The 21,480-nt window shown below is 41.5% G+C and overlaps 1 protein-coding gene across 7 annotated transcripts in view; it reads right to left on the reverse strand.

Annotated features, from left to right (window-relative positions):
• The window catches only part of SYT6 (synaptotagmin 6), a 66,809-nt gene that overhangs the window by 4,100 nt on the left and 41,229 nt on the right, over positions 1-21,480 (reverse strand). For 5 of the 7 annotated variants that reach the window (XM_074263120.1, XM_074263124.1, XM_074263121.1 and 2 more), the window contains exons 4-6: positions 10,768-10,888; positions 7,041-7,212; positions 4,114-4,264 (exon numbers count right to left, since the gene is read on the reverse strand). In XM_074263120.1, the coding sequence (XP_074119221.1) occupies positions 4,114-4,264; positions 7,041-7,212; positions 10,768-10,888 (444 nt within the window). The remainder of the gene's footprint in view (positions 1-4,113; positions 4,265-7,040; positions 7,213-10,767; positions 10,889-21,480) is intronic. The other 2 variants (XM_074263123.1, XM_074263125.1) reach the window with 1 other exon arrangement.

The raw sequence follows: 21,480 nt of genomic DNA on the forward strand, positions 1-21,480 counted from the left end.
GGGATGGGCTGATGATTCCCTTGCTATTTCTTGTTTGTTGTTGTTGTCGGGGGTTTTTCCAACAAAGATACAACAAAGAAAGGATTGAGATTTTCTGAACAATGGCAAAGTCAATGATTGATTCAGGGAGCATGCTCCTAGAGATTCAGAAATGGTGAAGAAGTAGCTCCCAGCATGTACCCACATGAAATAATTGTGCAAGGACTATGGCAATTTGAGCAAGCGGCCTTTTGTTTGGCCTAAAATGGGTCAGACTCCAACAGGGACAATTGCCCCTGGCTGATGATCTGAACTTGGTCTTTCCGGAGGAGGCTATTGAGTTGATCTAGACATTTGCTGTTATGGCTGAGACGTTATGTTTGGGCTGGAAATGGGAGGAAGGGGATGGTAGCAGTGGTAGCCACAGCAGCGGCAGCTGCTGCTGTGGGAGAAGGAAGGGATAGCTGTGATTTAATTAATTTTTATTCATGAAAAATTCCCAGCAGGGGAAAAATGTCTTTTCCAGATAATTTGTTCCCCCTCAACATTATTTTATGCTCAAAACAAGCAAGCAAGGATGGTGTCCTCCATTCTCATTAGGGAAAAAAATAATCACAGCATTCTAAGCTCCTCTAAAAAAGGTGCTATATAAATAGAGAGTGCTTCTCAGATACTATCTCATTTATCTTCCAACAAAGTAGGGAATAAAGACCATTTTCATCCTTTTACAAATGGAGAAACAAGAGATGTGAGAAGTGAACACTCCTGTAAAATGGCCTAGGAAGTCAGGAGGGAGGGAGGAGCCAGAACCAGGGGTCTTGATTCACAGGTAAGGATTCTCTTTGGGATGACTCCAAGGGCATTGAAGGTCATAATCAACAGCAAAGGGCTTTGAACCACAGAAACACAGAGGGATTATTACTACCAAGCTGATGTTTTAGGTGTTTTTTTTTTTTTTTTTTTTTAACCAAAGATCCTCCAACTCCAGGTGCAGAAATGTGGGTGGGAATTTCATGCAAATGAATATAAGAGAAATCCTCTTTGCTGTTAAATATGACATTTTTTCAGCTTTTTTGAGGCAGAGGAATGATTATCAATTGGAAAGAAATATGGAATAACTCCTGGGGGCAGGAGGGTGGGAGAGAGGTCTTGGAAGCTGAGTGTAAGAGGACAAAGAAAAAAAAGAAAACTCATAAGATACAATCAATTTATTCTCCGTTCCCTCTCCTATACTATTGCTTTCCTTTTATTGTCTCATAAAATATTCATTTCTGAGGTCTTGGGTTGACTTCATCTTTTTTTTCCTTCCCTTTTTCTTTCCTTCCTTCCTTTTTTTCTTTCTGTGTGAATTCCTACAACCAAGCTCAAATAAATGCAATTAAACTCAATTATTTGGCTTAATTACTTTTCATTCATCATGAAAGGAAGAGCCTCTGGGGTCAAATATCTCTCCTGTAGCACTACCAAACTCTGACCTCCTCAAAAGCCATTGTTCTTCAATGTACCATGGAAAATACAGAAGACTGGGATTTATAGAATATTTACTCAAAGGGCTGATTTTAGAATCCTATGGATACTGGCTATCCAGAATTGCAGATACTTAGACCTGGAAGAGCCCTTAAAGATTTTAGTGCCCTCATTTCACAGCTGAGGAACCAGGAGGCTCAGAGAGGTTCAAGAATTTGTCCAAACTTACCCAGCTCTTTAGCGGCAAAGCAAAGAAGAGGATGCCATTGTTCTTGGAGAGGACATCCCTAAACCATTCCAGATATAGAGGTACCTACTCTGTTTTTAATTAATTCCAGAATAGGGAGAGAGTGGGAAATCTACGACCTCAGTCACAACATTTGATGCTTAAGTGAAAGATGCTGATCAGGAGTCTCACACACTTTGCTGAGAGAGGGTAGCACCTACAGGAGGATGAAAAGAGGAAGGAAGATGCATTTGTGGGATGAGTCTTCCTGCATGGAAGGAACTCCAGACAGTGGAAACACTGCTCTGCCAAAGACTGACAACATAGATATGGGGACATCAGGCAAACCCAAGTACACTAGAATGAGAAACACTTTGTTCCTCCTGCTTTATTCCCTCTTGGAAAATCCAAAAGGCAATCAGATCAGGCATGCTTTACAAAAAGAGAGAGAATCAATTAGCTCCCCACCTGCCTTCCCTATTTTCCCCATTTATTGCCAAATCTGGAAGCCCTCCTTCAAGTTTTCTCAGTGAAACCCTCCTGATAAGAACAAGCTGTACACAACAATAGCATCTCAAGGAGGGTGTTCTACTGTCAGCCCTGTTCCCATTGAACCAAGTGGAGAAGGGAAATGGCTTTTGGGTTTCGGGTCAAGGGTAGTTGGAGGATTACGCTGTCAGGGGTTTCTTTTTCTTCTTTTCTTTTTTTTTTTTGTTATGGGGGAAGTTGTTGTTGGATTGACAGATCTGATGTATTTATCCAGAATTTTACCAGATCTGAAGTCTAACCAAGATGAGGATCAACATTTTTATGAATCTGGGAGAATCCCAGAACCTCAAAGTTGGGAAGGACCTCCAAGTATGGACTCTACTAGACAACATCCCTGACAAGGGACTGTTCATCCTCTCTTGAAATGAAGAGGACCAGCTTCCACCATATTTCTTTCGTAGGTTTTATTGCCCATAAACTTTAGGAGGTTTCAATCTCTCTAAGTGAATGAAGAAGAAGGAAGTAGGTATTCCTATTGAGAAATCACAGTTTAGGGGTTGGTGGAAGGATGATTGTGTGAGAAGTATCTAGTCTAACCCAGTTAATTTCTTTTTTCCCCTCTCAGTTAATTTCTTAGGTGGAAAAAAAATCTAAGTTTAAGAGACTTGACCAAAGACATGAATGAGGGGTAGAGCCAGCACTAAAGCCCAGGAGTCTTGCTATTTAGATCCTAATGTTATTTCCCCCCCCCAAATATTAGAGACACCTCGTTTGCTATTATTAGAACTTATTCTTAAGGCCTTGGCCTGAGGGCTAGCTAAATACCATGAGGGAAGCTCCATTTGTGATGCTGCTTATTGACTTGCATTTCTCTCCCTGGTGACTGTGAGAAACAAGAAGTCTCTATGAAGGGAGTTTTTCATGATTCCCAAAGCTGTAAAACTGCCAGAAGACAAATTGATCCCAGAGACCTTCCTTTCTATTCAGTGGGAATTTCCTATCTGGGATTTAACTTCCCATTCTTCAAGTCTTGTAGCTTTTCTCTCCCTCTCTGTTATTCTGCCTCCTTTAAGGATGTAGCTCATGGTGTTGAATTATGCAGTTGTGTGTGTGTGTGTGTGTGTGTGTGTGTGTGTGTGTGTGTGGGTGATTGAGAGAGTTTTGTCTTCTTTTGAGGGGGAACAAAATATGTCCTCTTTATCCGAAGCACAATACAAAGGCAAATTGGCCATTAATCATGACTGAAAAGCCATCAAATATCTCTCAATATTTGGGGGATAGGCTAGGGAATGGAACCCTTCTTCCCATCCATCTAGGACCTCTTTTTTGGAGAAAAATCATATCAACTTCATGTTGTCATTAGTCCTTTCTTAAGTAAGATTGGGAGGCCCAGGAAGACTTTCTGAAGTCATATCAATGATTAATTATAACAGGATTATTGGATCATAGATTTAGAACTGGAAGGAATCTTTGAGGTCATACAGATCCTTACAAATAAGGAAACCAAAGCCTAGAGAGAGGAAGCGACCCAAGGTCATACAGATAGCAAATAGCAGGGCTGGGATTCAACTCCAAATTCACTGCTTCATTTTACCTTACTACAACATTATAGGCTCATATTTATTTTTCACTGTGAAAATGTTAATTGCTTTCCATACCTACCCCCTTCTACTCCAAGACCTTTTTTAGGTGACTTTTCACCTTCATCTCAAGAAAACACATCCTTTATTTGTTCTTTGCATTTTTAAGCCTTAAAAACAAAACAATTGAAATCAAACAAACAAACAAAAAAAAGATTGGGGAAAAACCCCATACAACTCAACACATGGCCCTCCACTGCCTTTCTTCCTAGGAAATGTCTTGAACCTAAAGAAAAGCTGATTGCCATTCTCTAGCCAAATGAGCCATGCACAACCCATGCAGTCTAAGGGGCCAAGAGGGGCCAGACCCACCTCTTTGAAGGATTTCTTTACCTCCACCAAGGAATGCCAGTGTGCAATGGGTTTCCGTGGATAAGCCAACATCTCATTCCAGTGGTCTCTCCCCAGGCCTTCAGCGCTGATCCCTACTCGGCAGACTCCAATGATCTCATTGTGACCCACTCTGAGAAGAAAAAACACAGAGCATTGCTGACCGGAGGGGCTTTCTTAGGAGTTCTTTGAAGTTGAGCTTTAGGGCTCCTACACCCTTGAATAGAAACCTGAATCATTAATATAGTTATTCCTTGCACGTCACTGAAGTTAGGGATGCAATGTGTTATATGGAAAATGTGCATAAAATTTTTTGTGTTCTTCCTTCAAAGAGAAGAAATCTGATTTTTTTCTTTTTTCTTTTATGGGATTTTTACCATATTTTATTTTGGGTTAAATATTTGGGCACAGACTCTATGTCATCTGCAGCCCTTTGTATATCACCTGAGAGTTTCTGCAAAACTCTCCCCAAATTCCCATTTAATTTCATATCCTGACCTAAGCTATATTGAAACCTCACTGGGAAAAGTCATGATATAGAAGGGACAACTTTATGTTATTTTACTTTGTCAGTATTGTTTGGATATCTCAGAGGAGACTTCAAAAATGTAATAAACCAACCTCCTGGGAATACTTTCTCCCTGCCTGTTCCATACCTCATTGAGCTTTTAAGTGTGGCTCATAAACCATTTCTAGGGTATTTTAGGGACAGAGTAGCATGTGCAATAAATAATGTGGTAGATAAAGTGATTTATTCACAAAACAGTGAATCAACAAATATTTAGTAATCGCTTATTATAATATATATATTATATTATAATATATATATATATATTATAATATATATTATAATATATATATATAATATTATAATATAATATAATTATAATATGTAGTAAATAACTTAAAATGAACTTAATCTCTTACTTGTGCTTATCTTTAACTTTAGTGACAAGAGTTTCTTGAATCCCACCATGTTTTCAGCATTCACTAACATCGGTGTTATGGAAGAATTATAAGATCCAGTTCTCACTCCTGAGGACTTTATATAGACTGAGCAAACAATACTAGTACATATGAAACACAGAGAAGAATGAGGTACCAAACTAGAACAGAATTCAGAGAAGGAAGAGATAAGTTTGAAAAGAATAATCATAGAAAACTTCCTGGACACTATCAATCAACAAACATTTATTAAGCATCTATCATGTACTAGTGACAGTATGTTAAGTACTGGGGATGTGAAGAAAACAAAAAATAAAAATAAAAATTAAAGAGATGGGATTTGAATTAGCCATTAAAGGTGGTATAGAATAAAGCATTGGACCTGAAGTCAGGAAAATCCATCTTCATGAGTTCAAATCTGACCTCAGACACTTACTAATCATGTGACTCTGGGCAAGTCATTTAACCCTCTTTGGCTCAGTTTCCTTACACCCAGTTTATGTGTGTACAATCATTTTAAACTTATTTTGATATTAGTCATGTTGTGAAAGAAAAATCAAAAGAAAAAAATAAACAATAAAAATAGTATTTTTTGATTTGCGTTCAGTCTCCATAGTTCTTTCTCTGGATATGGATGTCATTTTCCACCCCTGGTCCATTGGAATTGTTTTGGATGAACACATTGCAGAGCAGAGCTAAGTTTATCATGTTGATCTTTACATAGTTTTGCTGTTACTACATACAACATTCTCCTGGTTCTGCTCAACTCATTTAGGATCAGTCCACTTAACCTTGTTGCAATACAACAGGGTCATACTTATTCCTCATCTATAAAATGAGCTGGAGAAGGAAATGGCAAACCATTCCAGGGGCTTTCTCTTCTTAAAACTTCAAATGGAGTCATGGAAAGCTAGCCATGATGAAAATGACTGAACAACAATAATAAAAGGGAAAGGGCAAGTAGATCTTAGGAATGGTTAAATAGTATGGAATTTAGGGCACGGTGAGTATATTCATGTCCGATTGAAGTAGAGGGCTTTTATTAAAAATGCTAGAAAATACAGTTGAGGGGATAAAATGAGATCAGATGATAAAGAGGACTCTGCAAACTAAACAGAAATGCTTGATGAAGTAGTAAATAGGGAGCTATTGTAGGTTTTTAAGTTGGAGGTAGGGAATGATGGGTGATAAGAAGGAAGAAGTATGTTAGGAAGATTAGGCTGGAGTAATATATAGAGTACAGGACAGATCAGAACATGTAAAGAATGAAACTGGGGAGGCAATGTGATGTAGGTATGAGGGAGGTCATAGGTATGAAGTAGCAGTGGGCATGGTAAGGCAGGTGGGAATCAGGTAATTTTCTTGAACGGAATAAAGACTAGACTTGGGCGGGGGAAAGGTTAAATATGGCAATAAAAGAGAAGGAAGAGTTAGAGAAGACATGATGGTTTTCAGCCCAAGAAATGAAAAGAATGAGGATGGAAGAGAAAATTGACTTTTCTCTTTGAGAAGCATCTCCATGGTCCAGGTTGCCACCTTGGTTTGTTGCTGTCCTTGGTTCTTGAAGAGGACCAAATCAAAATCACTATGTTGGGGTCACTGTTGCTGATCAGACCAATGATCTCAGAAGGCTCAGGTCAGGTACAAACAGTCTATGTGAATGAACATTTGGAGTGGAACATTTAGGATGTATTGGTATCATGAAGGTCCAGTTCTGGGCTTTCAGAAAGTAAGGGCACCAAAACATAAGTCTGAGAAACCCTAAAATTGGCTGAGCACTTTCCCCTTTTAAAGTCTTCTTAGGGCAGAGCTTATTCATCTAGGTTCTATGAACTTAACTTAAAAAGATAACTATTTTTCAATTTTTTTTGGTAATCAATCATATGTATTTTATTTAAAAATATCATTCTGCAAAAGGGGCTTCCCCAGACCTTCATGACATATCCTCCATGGCTCCTACCTACCGATCATAATCCATCACAGAAATGAGCAGGCTGACTTGGTCCATGTTCTCTGGTGGAATGTCGAAGATGATGGCCTCATTGTAGATTGGATTAAGTGTATTCTTCTTTATGGTGGTTTTTTTCTTCTTCAGCCTCCGCCCGTCACACAGCAGGGACACTTTGACATAGGGATCTATGATGATGGTAGAAGTGGGATGGGATATTGGGGGAGGGAGGGAAGGAAAAGAAACTTGTTAAGCAGGTGTTCCTGAACCGTATTTGAACAGAGAAGGAATCTGTACACAAGACCTACTGTGACCTGTCAGATGGTATCAGTGGGTTGGTAAAAATAATAACGCCACCTTGTATTTATACAGAACACCTGCCTCTAAGGAGCATTCAGTGCTTAATAAACAGGGTCTCTTTAGTTTCCTGGCATCCTTGGGAGATAACTTAATGGGCTTTTACTAATGGGGAAACAGGTCCAAGAGCAGTCAAGCGTCTTGTCCATGGGTATACAGGGGAGAAAACCAGGAGTCTTTAATTGCTGGCCCCATGCTTGGCTGACTGAAGGCCTACTGCCTCAAGCTCAGAAAGGTGGTGAGGCTGAACAAAGCCAGTTTATTTCTTTTACCTATTTGGATCCCTGTTCTCTGGGGGTTTTGCCAGGACCATTAACCAAAGGAGTTTAGATTAGGGGGTAAAAATAGAACCCATTTAAGCCCAAGAAGTAGAAATAAATGTGTCAGAATGAAATGAACAGGGACCAGCAGGACTCTGCTTCTGTCTTCCCTGGTTGACAGAAAGATTATGGGGTCCATTGTCCCCAATAATTACATTTTTACTTGGCCTAAAAAAGGGGGGAGTGGAGGCCCTGCTTTTGGAATCTCTGAAATTTACTTCCAGTTTCCTAAAGGGCAGTGGGGCAGCCAGGAGGAAATGTCCAAGGTCTCTCTGTAATTCAGGGAGAGAGAGGGAGACATATTCCTTAGGGATCTCTTGCATATTCCGTGTTGGGTGAAAAGGTTGGCTTCTGCCTCCAGAATCACCCTTGCTTCAAAGGGACTCACTGAATGGTCAGATGGCTACTTTTTTCTGATCAAAAAAGAAGAAAAATGAGAAAGAAAATAAAATTCAAGCAAACAACAACAAAAGAAGTGAAAATATTATTGTGACCCACACTTAGTTCCCACAGTCCTCAGAGAACGATGGTTCTCATCGTCACAAAATCACTGGAACTGGCTCACTCATCTCATTGTTGAGAAGAGCCATGTCAGATGGCTACTTTTGATCACTCTTCCCCTTCTCTTGCTGCACCCACCCCATCCCTTCTCTTATTTCCAACAGGGATCCTTCTGTTTCATCTTTCTATGCTGAAAATTTCCAAGCATCCAAGTGAACTAACAGCCATTGTCCCTTCTAATGCAGGTGTCTCAGGCCTCACCATAATTGTTATTTATGTTCAGCAGCTGAAGAAACAGGAGGAAAGCTCACAGGTAATAATAGCTTTTGAGCATCTGATGTTCTGAGACGCCCTCTTGCCTGGAAGCCAGGGCACACTTTGTCTCAAAGCAGGCACAGGCCAGAACAGCTGGCCCGCACTGGACCCACAATTCATGCTTCTGGCTGAACCTGTATGTGGAGCAGGGACAGAAATCTCTCAAGATCATTCTGGTGGGATTTTGGGATCACATCACCAGTAGTGAATAGAAAGAAGATGGGAGGTAGAAACTATCATCTGAGTTAAAAATTTTAAGTCTAGAAGATTTTTTTACACAAATTTTTATTTTGTGTAAACTATGGATGGGATGGAATATTTATTTAAAAGTATCATTCTGGAAAGGGATCCGTAGGCTTTATCAGACTTCCAAAGGGGAACTTGACACATGAAAAGGACAAGAGCCATTACTAGGATTCATACCTATTCATCAAAAACCATAACAGAGATGAGCAGCCTGCTTAAGAAACAAGAGTTAATGGGGGGCTTGGTCCATAACCCTTGTAAATGCCAGAGGCAGGATTTAGAATCAGGTTCTGTAAATCCAAACACTGTATTCTTTTTTTTTTTCTAAACTACCTATCCTTCTACTTTGAACCCTGACATAAGGAAAAGGAAAAGTGTCAACCACGGAGCCTCCTGGGACCCAGCACCATTCTGTATATTCGTTTTTCAATATAAATGCCAGCTCCTGGCACAATGAGGAGAGCTGTATTTTTTTAATCAAGCCCAAATGTAATACCAGACCCTAGATCTCGGTGGAGAAGAGGTGTGAGTATAGAAGGAAAAAGCGAACTTAACTTAATATAAAAAGAAAAACCCTTCTGATTTGGAACAGCTTTTTACAGCTATTTCAGTAGCATTATCACAATCTAGCTTTCCAACACATCAATTTAATTACATCAGGGAAGATGGTGTAGGGACTTAGGCAGCAAAACCCTATTTCCCTCTGCAGCTTCAAGAGTCCTCAGTGAATTTCCATCCCTGGAACATACTTATTTTGATATTAAAATGAAATATACATTAGATATCTTTCAGGAAAGGAGAGCTGCTGCTGCATAAGAGCCTTTTCACACCCCAGAAGTAGTTCTCTGAGCTTCTCTCCGTGTCTTAGGAGCGGTAGAAGGAGTAGGGGAAAGGAGAGGTGTTAGGGCTGTCTTTCTGGGCTGGCACTATCTGGGGCAGACTTTGGCCGCCAGCCTCCGCTGGAGGTGTGAGCCTATCAGAGACACTGGAGATTGGGAGCAGAATCTCGGCGTGATCCAAAGATTATACATACATGTCTATGTGTGTTTGTATTTACATATTGATATATAAACACCCAGTTTCTTTTCCCTGAAGATCTGACACTTTATCTTTTTTCAAATGCCAGGGACTGCACCTGAATAAAGATGTTGACAATGGGGATATTATTTCTCTCTGGCTGCTAGGATTATATTTTTTCACTTTTGTGCAAAGGAAAAAAAATCTTAAATTTTGTTTCATGCAAGTTTGGGATTCACTCCTAAACGGCTTAAAGTATCAAGCTTAAGGTATCAGAGTAGGCTTGTTAGGTACTTAAGTGGTGATCCCAAACTTAAATTTTTCCTGTTGGTCTTTTTTAGCATCTAGTTAAGGATTTCAGAGGCCAGCTAATCTAATGTCTACCTTCCATGCTGGGGGGGGGAATTCTCAGTAGAGTGACCCTATTTCAACTCTCAAAGACTGATTCAGAAAACGCCTGCCAGAGATTCATCTGCCTTCTGTTAGCTAGAGTTTCAATTAATCCTCCCTTGCTAGACTCTTGTCTCTTGCCCCAAAACACTTTGCTGTAGGTAGGGAACATAACTGATATAAAAGGTCCCTCTGAGATAGTCACTGCTGAGATAAGAGTATCCTAAGAAGAAGTGGAGGAATATGTGCCGCAGCTGCCCTGGAGAGTTCTCCTGAGGTTGAGACTCATACAGAAAAACTCCAGTGAAAACACACAACTTCTATATGAAGCTATTCCTATTTGCAGAGTGGATGTCGTGTAGGTCTAAGGATGGAAGGCAAATGTATGCATGATCTTCCTGCTGACTTGATGATAAAACAGACTTTACCCAAAATGCAAGGGTTCCTATTTCCCCTTTCCTTCACTTTTTCTCCTTTTTTTCCTCTTCCCTTTCTTTCAGAGAAGTGGTAATGTAGCCCTTCTCTCTCTCCTCCATCAACATCTTTTCAGCCCTATAAGGATTCCCAGTGATCAAAAAATAAAAGAAGGGGCCATACCTGAGTAACCTGTGATGTCCATTGCTTTGAGGTTACGGCATTTGATCACCGTTAGGGTGAGACGACCTGCTGTGGGCAGGTAGCAGAGGGAAAACATGATTTCTCCCAAGTCCACACTCTCCTGGAAAGGAACACAGCACAGAGAGGAATCAGGGACAAAACAAAAGCAGCAAACACAATGATAGGCTTTAGTTCTGGAATCAATGATGTCCTGGTAAATGTTTAATAACTAGCCCTCCAAAATACCATTTAAATTTAATATGCATCATTCACATTTTCTCCATCAATTTCTAAAGTATAGACAGTCAACTAAACAATAAGGCAAACCCTGATTTGTAATTCAACTGTTAGTCTTCAAAAGCTGGTTCAAGCTGACTCCAGCACACACCTGGCTAAAAAGCAGCACCTTGATCACCCAGTACATAATGTAAATGAAAAAGCAGTAAGAAAGGAAGACAAACTTTAATTAATTGTAAAATGGAAATATACCTCACTCCTCTCAGCAGAGAACTAATGGGCAGAATACTATAAATATTGTCAGACTTCCTCAGTATATTGGTGATTATTGTTTTTTTTTAAATTTTGTTTTGTTTCAAAGGAGGATTCAGTGTGTGTGTGTGTGTGTGTGTGTGTGTGTGTGTGTGTTTAGAGGAGTGCATATCCAGAAAAAATTGTGATAGAAAACCAAAATATATTAGTAAAACATTGGAAAAAATTAATGTCATTCTCTTTAGATAATCCAAAAGCCAAAGAGAAATTTAAACTACTTAGGAAGGTTTTTGAACAGTGGATAGAAAATAGCACTAAAATTCTGAGACTCCCTTCTGTTGGGATAGATACCCTCTTGCATGATACCTTTTTTAATCCTCCTTTGAGATCCTCACTTGTTTATGGGAAGATCAATCTCAGACTTCATGCTTGGATCATGCATCTCTTATGAATCACATTTGGGCATGCACCCCAATGTAAAGACTGTGACCTTGCTCTATCTCCACCCATTCTCTTGCCTATGGCCATCCCTATCCCCATTCCTACATTAGAGCTTCATGATCTTAGTGTTGGGGAGGCCAGGATTTGGGACAGCTCTAGCCTGAGGTTTGGCTAGCCTTTTAGTGTCCTGCTCCACTTCCCAAAGAGAATCATCTTCCCTTAGGTTTTTGAACATGGAATCACTGATGTGGTCTCGGGACATTGATGAACCCCAAGGTCCCCACCTCCCCATCTTCCTGAACATTAGGTCTGCCTGTTCACCTCTAGGTGGCACTGGTTCCCTCTCTTTCAAAAGCCAAAGGTTTTTGTTTTTTTCCTAGAAACCAATTAAATCTCAGAATAACAAAATGGGGATCAGTGGATCAGGAGAAGGCCTTGACCAAGGCCCCATCTTGTCCCTTTCCACATGTAATGTTTCCTCTCATATAGTGAGCACGGCTCAAGCATCATTCATTCAATTAGTCTATGATTCTGCAAGCATTTATTAAGTGCCTACTATATTCACTATTAAATATTGAGAGATATACAGAGACAGAAATGCAGATGGATGAATAGATCTTGTTCTCAAGAAGCTTATGATCTAATAAGGAGAAAGAGAGACACATAAATTATGATGATACATGGAACAGCAAGTACACAAGAGGGAGATAATAATAGGTTACATTTCTAAAGGGTATCAAGGTTTATACAATACTTTCCATATAACAACCCTGGGAAGTATTATTTTGATTTTATAGATGAGGAAACTGAGACTCAGAAAAGTTAAGTAGTTACACAGTTAATGGGAACCCAGTTCTTTTGACTATATCCAGTGGCCTCCCCCACTTTACTGCATGAGTGGGAAGTGAGAAGGTTCAGGCCATGCACTATACCTGATATCCCTTCACCTGGGGAGCTCATGGGTGTAGCCCCCCTTCAGGGAGGAGAACTACCTTGGCTGGGCCTTGGAGAAAAGGAAGGACTTTAAGACTCAGAGATGAGAGTATCTGAGAGTGTCCTGAGCACTGTAAGCAAAGACTTGAACTAAGCATTAAACTCCCTCAGCACCAAAGATATTTAAATGACTATTATCTCTAGGGTTCTTATTGATCTCAGACTACAATTTCATAGATGCTTCAAGATCTTGTCATTTTTATATCCCTTGCATCTGTCTTCTTTCTAATACCATCGCTACCCTGATCCCTACTAGCCTCAGCCATTTGCCAACTGGGTGACCCTGGACAAGTCACATAAATTCTACCTCAGACATTAGCTAACCTGAATAGAACTGATCTCTCACTCTCCTCAGACATGAGCCTCTATTGTGGATAACTGCCATGGACTTTTTGGTCTCCCTCAAGCCTCCCAGCAAACCGACTTCTGCATATTAGATGCTCAGTAAATATTTGTTGAAGATGATGTCTTTAGTCTCCCAGAGAGAAGAATTGTATATGGGGCCAGAAAAGGAAAGCAACTTCCCCTGATTTAAAATGGCACTTTGTCCCTCTGTTACCTATTTCTATACATGTCTTTGCCCCACTAGATCAGTGGGATCAGGTCTTATTCTTGGTTATCCATGCTCCCCATCTGCCCTCAGCCCCTGTCATAGATTCTTGAGCATAGTGAGTGTTCAATAAGATTTTTCCTGAATGAATAAAAGGGACATGAATGAGTTAGTACCCACAAAAACAGTTCTGGAAATCAGTACAGATTTTAGGTCGTTTGCCGCCCCCATTTCCGCCCCCACCTACTCTGACTGAGAAACAAGGGTGTCATTTTATTCTCTTCACCATTGTAACTTCTGTTGGTTATGTCCTAGCACCAATGCAGACCTAGCAGGCAGATGAACCAGTTTCCCCTGTGACAGCTTTCTCTCTCTGGCTCCATAGCTACCTTATCTATAGAACAAAGGAGCTGGTGATGGTTCTGTCTGATTATGATATTCTATGATCCCCTAGTCCAGTTAAACTAGGCTATTAACTCCAATAAGGTGCTAAATTTCCCATCTTTGTACCTTTGCACCATTCACGTGTGCCTGAAATGCATTGTCTTACAATTCCGGATTACCTTTAAGACTCAGCTTGAGAGCCACCTACAACCTGCTATTAGTACCCCGTGCTTCCTCCTCCATAACCTTGCATCTATTTTGTATATGCCTTTACTAATGGAGAAGCATGTGCACACTATCTCTTCTTGGGAGGATATAAGCTCTTTGAAGGCAAAGACAGATGCACTTTTATCTTTGAATTCCCCCAAACCGGGCACATTAGGAGGTGTTTAATAAACCCCCGTTGATTGATTGAATGAATTATTGCTTCAAAATGAAAAAGAACAGAGAAATTCTCTCAGTAAGCCATTTCAAAGATGTAAAGGGATTGCTTTATCATTTTGCAGATGGGAAGTTGAGTCTAGATTGAAGCCCTGGAAATATTTACCTACATGCTGCTTTCTCAATCTTAACTCTGGGAATACTGAATCACTATTTAGTTAGTCTCTAAAAATATAATATTCACCCTCTCCTACCAAGGAAACCGACAGCTAAGCATTCCGGATTTCTCTGGTGCCTATGGGTAGTCAGAGGTTGTCTTTCCCCTGAAGCTATGCTTTGGGGTGATACATCAGTCCTTCAGAGAGGCTGCCATCTGACTAAATCTTAAGGTTTGGTGCAGTGGTCTTTTAGTTATAATTAAGACCAAAACTCTCTCTCTCTCCCCTTCTCCTTACCTTACCCTTTCCCACACATAATCTGCCTTTTAAAACAAAACAAAGCATTCTGCTCTTTTAATCATAGTGCATTCATTTCATCCTTTATCCCAGGTCCAAAGCAGACTTACATCAGACTCACACCCATGGTTTCTTTTAAATGAAGGGGGTATTTGTACCCAGAACATGTAGGAGAAATCTAGGTTTTGCTATAGGAATATAAAGAGGTTGATTTTTAAACAGTAAATAATATAAAGAAAAGGGCTAAACAAACTCATAGGGTCAATATTTCCTGATAGGCGATTCTCCTCTTCAAAGTACTTAGTGCTGCCTACAAACCAGCCTCTCCTTCTGACTCTTATGCCTTTATTTTTCTATTTTATTGCAAGTTCTTCTCCAGAAGGTTTCATTCTCCCACCTTCATCGCTTCCTCAGGCCCTGCACATTTCCCCATTTTTAAAAAATCCTAATTAGAGGTATTTGAGATGTCAGCCAAAAATAAAGCCAGAAGTCGAGAATGAATGTGTAGTGGATTCTATATTATTGCTATCATCTTTTACCTGGCTTCGACTGAATTTGGCCTTAGGATTACCAGCTGGTAATGAGGCTCTAGTGCTGGGGGCTGGGGGTGGTCACCTTTCATTAGGAGAGGGTCAGAAACCAGCTTGATGCTCTTGGCTCCTTCAAGCTGAGGGCTAGCGAAGTGGACCTGGGCCGAGCAGCAGCTGGGAAATAGCACCTGCTGCTTCCGTTGAAGGGTGGGGGTGAGGGCTCTGTAGCTAGTACAAGAGGCAGGCAGCTGTTTGTTCCTCAATAAATCTTTCCTTGAGAATGGGAGGTCAGCTGCTTCTCTTGGATGCTCTGATTATGTTCTGAGTCTCCTCATATGCACTGGAGGAGATAGATCTCCCTTCCCCATTTCCTCTCCGCTAGAGTAACCTTGCTTTCTCAGTATCCTAATGCATACAAATAAAGACTTTTTCTTACAGAAAACAAACAACAAAATTAATATTTCCTTGACTAGCATGATAGCGGTGCCAGTGGTATAATATACCCCCATTTCTAAGGCTTTAAGTGAGGTCTGAGTAGTGAGACTTTTAAGGGGCAGTCCAGGACTAGGGATTGTGTTTGACTTGGGTAGTTTTGGTTCATTTCCAACATTCTTCTGGCTAATGTCTAAGGGAGGTGTGATAGATTGGGCAGTAGTTTGGGAATCAGGAGATGTGAATCCTAATTCTAGCTCTGCTATTAAGGGCTGAGGGACCTGGGCAGTTTATTTGTATGTAAGTTACAGTGGCTGAACCAGATGGTCTCAAAGGGTGTTCACAATAGGAAGGATCAGGGAAGTTCTCCCACCAACCATTAATAAAATTTCTAACTGGTCTCAATCTCTTGTGCCGGGAAACCCAACAGTTCATTTCTAAGATACTAACATCTCATATTTCAATATTCCTTGAGATTTACAAAACATTTTCTTAAGTCCTCTGTGAGATAGGCAGTTTGAAAACTTTATCTCCATTTTTTCCAAGATGTGAAAAATCTAGGGGAGGGCGTGGAGAAAATTGGAACATAAGATTTTGCAAGGGCTAATGCTGAAGAATTGTCCACGCTTATGTTTTGAAAAACAAAAAGCTTTAATAAGGAAAAAAGGGTGTGGAAATTGGATTATAGAGAGGCCAGGCTACTTGTTCATCATCCTGAAGGTAGTTAGTGTTAGAGATGAAAATTGGACCCGAGTTCCCCGGCTCAGAATCCAGTGCTCTTTCCAAAACACTAAACAAAGCTGATGGGGTGAGGAAAAGCAAACATATATCCCCTCTCCTCAAACATCACTGCCTCTTCAGAGCCCTTTGAAGAAGCTATGAATGGAGCCACTGTTGTCATTTTCCATCATGGGAATCTGAGCGGCGAAGAGCAAGGATGCTTCTTCCCTGACTCTCAGAGAACACTTTGGGTATCTTTATCTTTAAGTGGTTTGTCTGCATCTCTCATCATCATCTGGGAAGCATCCCTTACACTTTTATAAAAGCCACAGGGGAGACCAAAACCGAGTCTGATGCATTGGGCAGGAAGTGAAGCTAAGTTGCATTGTGTGGGTAGAGCTCATCTAAGGAGGGCAAAGGACTGGATTTGGCTTGAGGGCCAGCAGCCTCCTCCCATCTGCTGAGCCCTGCCCTTGGAAACTGAGCAGAAAGGGCATGAGGAGCCCTTCCCCCCAATTTTCTTTCTTTTTTCCGAGTGATTGTGTGAGGGAATCTGCTGCGTACTAGGATGACGTGGTTTCTGTGCTTCAGTCCTAGTCAGCCCTGGCACTCCAGGGCTCAGGCGGTGAGTCTGGGGGCGGTTGTGTTTGGAAGGGTGGCATCTGTAGCTATTGTGACGCTCGGGGCTCCCTGCTGAGAGCTCTAGGGGTACGATGGATTTGTTTTGTACTCCGCCTCTCCAATGCTTCTCCACCCCCAGGGCTTTGCGGCTTTATGAATAAGTGATGAGCCTAAGCGAGGTGTCTTAAGTGATACTCTAATAAACTCCAACTCTAGTGACTGGGCAGGGATGGAGAGAGAGACAGAAACAGAGACAGAGACAGAGGCAGAGAGAGACAAAGACACAGAGACACAGAGAGACAGAGAGACAGAGACAGGCAGAGAGACAGAGACAGAGACAGAGACAGAGACAGAGGCAGAGGCAGAGAGAGACAGACACAGAGACACAGAGAGACAGAGAGAGAGAGAGACAGAGACAGAGAGAAGAAAGACAGAGAAAGAGACAGAGAAAAACAGAGACAGAGAGAGAGAGAAAGAGGGAGGGAGGGATTCCTGGAGAAAGCCTGGCTACAAGGGGGCTGGGTCAGCCAGGACCTGGGAGAGCTTAGTTTGAGAGTGAGCCTCAGGTGGGAGAGTTCAGCAGTTGGAAACAAGTTGAGAGGCAAAAAGACATGTCAGCAGGGGGGTAAACAAACCCTTCCATTTCAAAGTATCTTCAGGGAAACAGATGGTTTCATTTAGGAAACTTTTCCTCAGCCTCTGCCTTGTGAACCTGACCTTGAAAAGAGGTCTGCTGTATCACACGCACCATTACTTTTGGGCAAATATTCGTGAGTCAGAATCACACTGGGAGGTACCAGATTTCCTCCTAATGACTTTTTAAAAGGTGGGAGGAAGGCTAGGGAGATTGGGGAAAACTGAGATTTCCAGTAAATCTGAGTAGGCTGAGAAAACAGGCCACTAATAGGAAACATCGGGACTTCCGACATTGTTGGAATAAAGACCATTGTCCACTGTTAGGAAACAGCCAAGGGTTTGCTGGTCTACTTGAGGAATGGTCATCCCATCAAGCGTCTCCATTAAGGAACAAGAAAAGGGAGTAAGTGGCATATTAATGGAGTTAATGAAGGAGAATCTATCTTCATTTGCTGCCCTGAACTATCATGCTGTGTGAACATTGAACAACTGTTGGTCTCCTCTAGGGAGCGGGAGCATCTCAGTGGGGATTCTCTCTGAACCCCTCGATGCATTCATTATCTGTAGGGGATTGTAGCAGAAAGGGGGTGCTGACCCCAGCGGGGTTTGTGGGTATGGGTATGTGTGTGTGGGCACTAAAACTTTCTCCTGTGACATAATGAAGAATTCCAACTTAGAACAAGTACTCATGGGAACAGGACTGGCAAACCAATGTGGGTTAGGACTTGGTGAAGGTTGCCCTGTAGTACAAGATGGTACTTAGAGACTCACCAGTTTGCTTGCCTCTTTAATGGCTTCTAAGACACTGGTCCTTAAAACTCTACAGCTCTAGTCATTCTTCCGCCCACAGCAACCTGAAATCTTCTCTCCTCTATTACTGTGTAGGGGGACGATAGCTACTGGGGTCCTTCCCATCTCTGGCCTTCCTATGCCCAGGAGCTCAGCAAGGAGAGGGCCACTGTCTGTAAGTTACTAAATCAGAGAAATCCAGAGGTCAGGTCCCACCTCCATAAAATAGGGGCTCCATTCTGATGAAGAAGTGGCCATTTAGCTGGGGTAGCTGAGGAAAGGTCTCATCTTTTGTGAGTGTGCAAATTGACTCACCTATCCTCAGACCTGGACTTTTCCATCGTGCCTCCCCCTATTAGTCCCATTTTCTTTTTCCCCATTGGTAAGTTATTCTAAGAATTATTCTAAGAATAAATCTAAGAACATTCTTAGAACACCACGTCATATATAACATATATGTGTGTGTGTATATGTATGTATATAGAGAGATACACACACATCTACCATCCATCCATCCATCCATATCTATACATATACACACACATAAATCTAGATCAAGTATAATTCTTTCTCTGGACTTCCCTTTCATTCCTTATTCTCCTTCTACCCTTCATGGCTCCTTTTCCCCATAGGTAAGTTCTTCCTATAACTTTTAATCTACTCTTAGGAATGACCTGGATTTTACCACCAAGTCTTCTCTGGGTATTGCCCACTCCCATCTTTTCAGCTCCCTTCCTGTATTATCTTCCCCCATTAGAACATAAACTCCTAAAGGCAAGTATTAGTTCTTTTTGTTTTTATTTGTAACCCCCAGGATGCACCAGATACACAGTAAGTGCTTAATAAATGCTCATTATCTTTAGTACATTGCCAGATACACAGTAAGTACTTAATAAATGCTTGTTGTCTTTAGTTCACTGCCAGATACACAGTAAGTGCTTAATAAATGCTTATTATCTTGAGTCCTAGAGAAGACAAACACTAGTGGAGAAACCAGTGGGACTTGAAGTATTTACTTTCCTTGTCTCTCTCCCTGCCTCCTCCACCCACTAAGAGAGACAAATTGGTGGTGTCAGACTGCATTACAGATTGCAAGAGGATCCATCTCCTGCTCACTCAAACTGCCCGGTGCCAGCACACTGGCCCTAGACTGTCATTTCTCAGGAAAATGCCTGTTATGTCATCTTCTCACTAAGTGCTAAATTACTCCAAAGGACACTGCCTTATGGGAGGAGGGGGGTGGTGTTGGGAGGGGAAAGTAGGTCCAATGGGGGCAGAAGCATTGTTCCAGAAGAGCTCATTCCCTGAAGTACCAAGGTGGAATGACTTCCATTTTGGGCAAGGGAGCCCACCTTCCCAGTGGAATGGAAGACCTCGTGTTCCCCCTTCCCTCAACTGCCTTTGGTCCTCTCACCTCACCATTATGCCCTTTGTCTTGTGTGGGGATCAGGGAGGAGAAAGGAAGAGCCCATATTCAATCGATCAATCTGTTAGTCAATATGCATTTATTAAAGGGCCTATTATGTGCTGAAGATCTGAAGGTACAACGACAAATTGAAATAATCCTGGCTTTCAAAGAATTTACTTTTTATTAGGGGTTATGGCATAAGTATGTACAAAGGGTAGCAGACCTGGACTTTCCTCCTGCTTCCTTTTTCTTCTCTTCCTCCTTCTTTTCTTCTTCCTCCTCTTCCCTTTCCCTCTCCTCTTCTTCTTCCTCTCCTCCTGTTTTTCACTTCCTCTTTTTCCTCCTCTTATTCCCTCTCCTTTTTCTCCTCCTCTCTTTTTTCCTTCTTCACTTCCTTTCCTTTTCCTCTTCTTTCCTCTCTCCCTCCTCCTCCCCTTCCTCTTCCTTCTCACCTCTTCTTCCTCTCTTTCCCTCTACTCCTCCTCTTCATCCCTTTCTCCCTCCCTTCCTCCTTTTCTCCTCTTCTCTTGTCTCCTTCTCCTTTTCCCTGTCCTCCTCCTCTCCTTCCCTCTTCAATCTTTCCTCTTCCTCTCTCTCACCCTCTTTTTCCCCTTTCTCTGCCTTTTCTTCCTCTCCCTACCTCCTCTTTTTCCCTTTCCCTCTACTGTTCCTCCTCCTCTTCTCCTTCTCCCTCCTTCCCCTTTTCTTCTTCCTTTTCCTCTTCCTCCTCCTCCCTTTCCTTCTCTTTCTCTATCTCACTACTTTCCTGCCTTCATTCAAGATTCAGCTCCAATATCTCCTTTCCTCATCCCCACCACTGCCAAGACCTGCTCTTTGAGCATACTTTTCCTTAACACTGTATAGATCTTATGTGCTATACTCCATGTTACAATGTGAGCTTCTTGAGGACAGAAAGTACTTGGCCTTTTTTTGTATACCCAGTATTTAGCCCAGTGCCTGGCACATAAAAAGTGTTTGATAAATGCCAGTTGATTGATTTCATTAGCATAGAGAACTCCCAGATGAGGAGCTCTCTCCACCATGTAGGTCAGCCCCCTCTCTGTGACTTAGTTTTAAAGTACCAAAACACCCAATAAATACAAGAGCGTACAAGCAGATGGAGATTAGGGGTGAGTGGGATGTGAGGAGGAGGAATTGTTTTCTTTCCTATCTGGCTAGATAGCTTTGTGGGCCACTTCTTTTTTCTTTCTTGCCTCCGTCTAGCGAAGGGGTTGTGCCTCCTTGCAGGCACCCTGGGGTGAGGAAGAGCATCTCACCCACGGTCTACTTCTCTTCATGTGCTGTTTCACTTGGAAAGGGAAAGCTGGGCTTCTTAAGGGGAAGAAATCATCAGATCTAAAGAAGTATAGAATCACAGATTTTGAGCGGTAAGGGACCTAGGCAATTATTGATTTCAGTCCTTTTTACAGGCAAGGAAACTGAGTCCCAGAGAGATGCCCTAAAGACAGCCAAAGTCACAAAGATAGTGTCAGAGTAAGCGGTTTGGACTCAGGTCCTCTGATGATAAACTCTGGAAACTAGGAGGGACCTTCTCCATTTTATATGGAAGGAAACTGGGTCCTTGAGAAGTGAAATATAATTTGCCCAAGATGCATTAATTATGAGACAGGATTTGAAGCCAGGATCCTTACCTCTAGGAATATGATTTTCCTTTGTTCCATTCTAATTTTTCCTACCTTATTACATACACATTATTGGGCAAGAAGGCCTCAAATTTCTTTACTGTTGGCTTACACACTAAAAACAAACAAATCCCTAAGTCTAGTACTCAGGAAGTCTCTTTTCATGTCTAACCCAAATAAATAAACCCAAATGGTGCAGTTTTAAGCCCTTCCCTCTACTTTTGCTCCCCTTAAAAAAGAG

This window comes from Sminthopsis crassicaudata, chromosome 4 (genome assembly GCF_048593235.1).
Source record: "Sminthopsis crassicaudata isolate SCR6 chromosome 4, ASM4859323v1, whole genome shotgun sequence".
In the NCBI taxonomy this organism is placed as follows: Eukaryota; Metazoa; Chordata; class Mammalia; order Dasyuromorphia; family Dasyuridae; genus Sminthopsis; species Sminthopsis crassicaudata.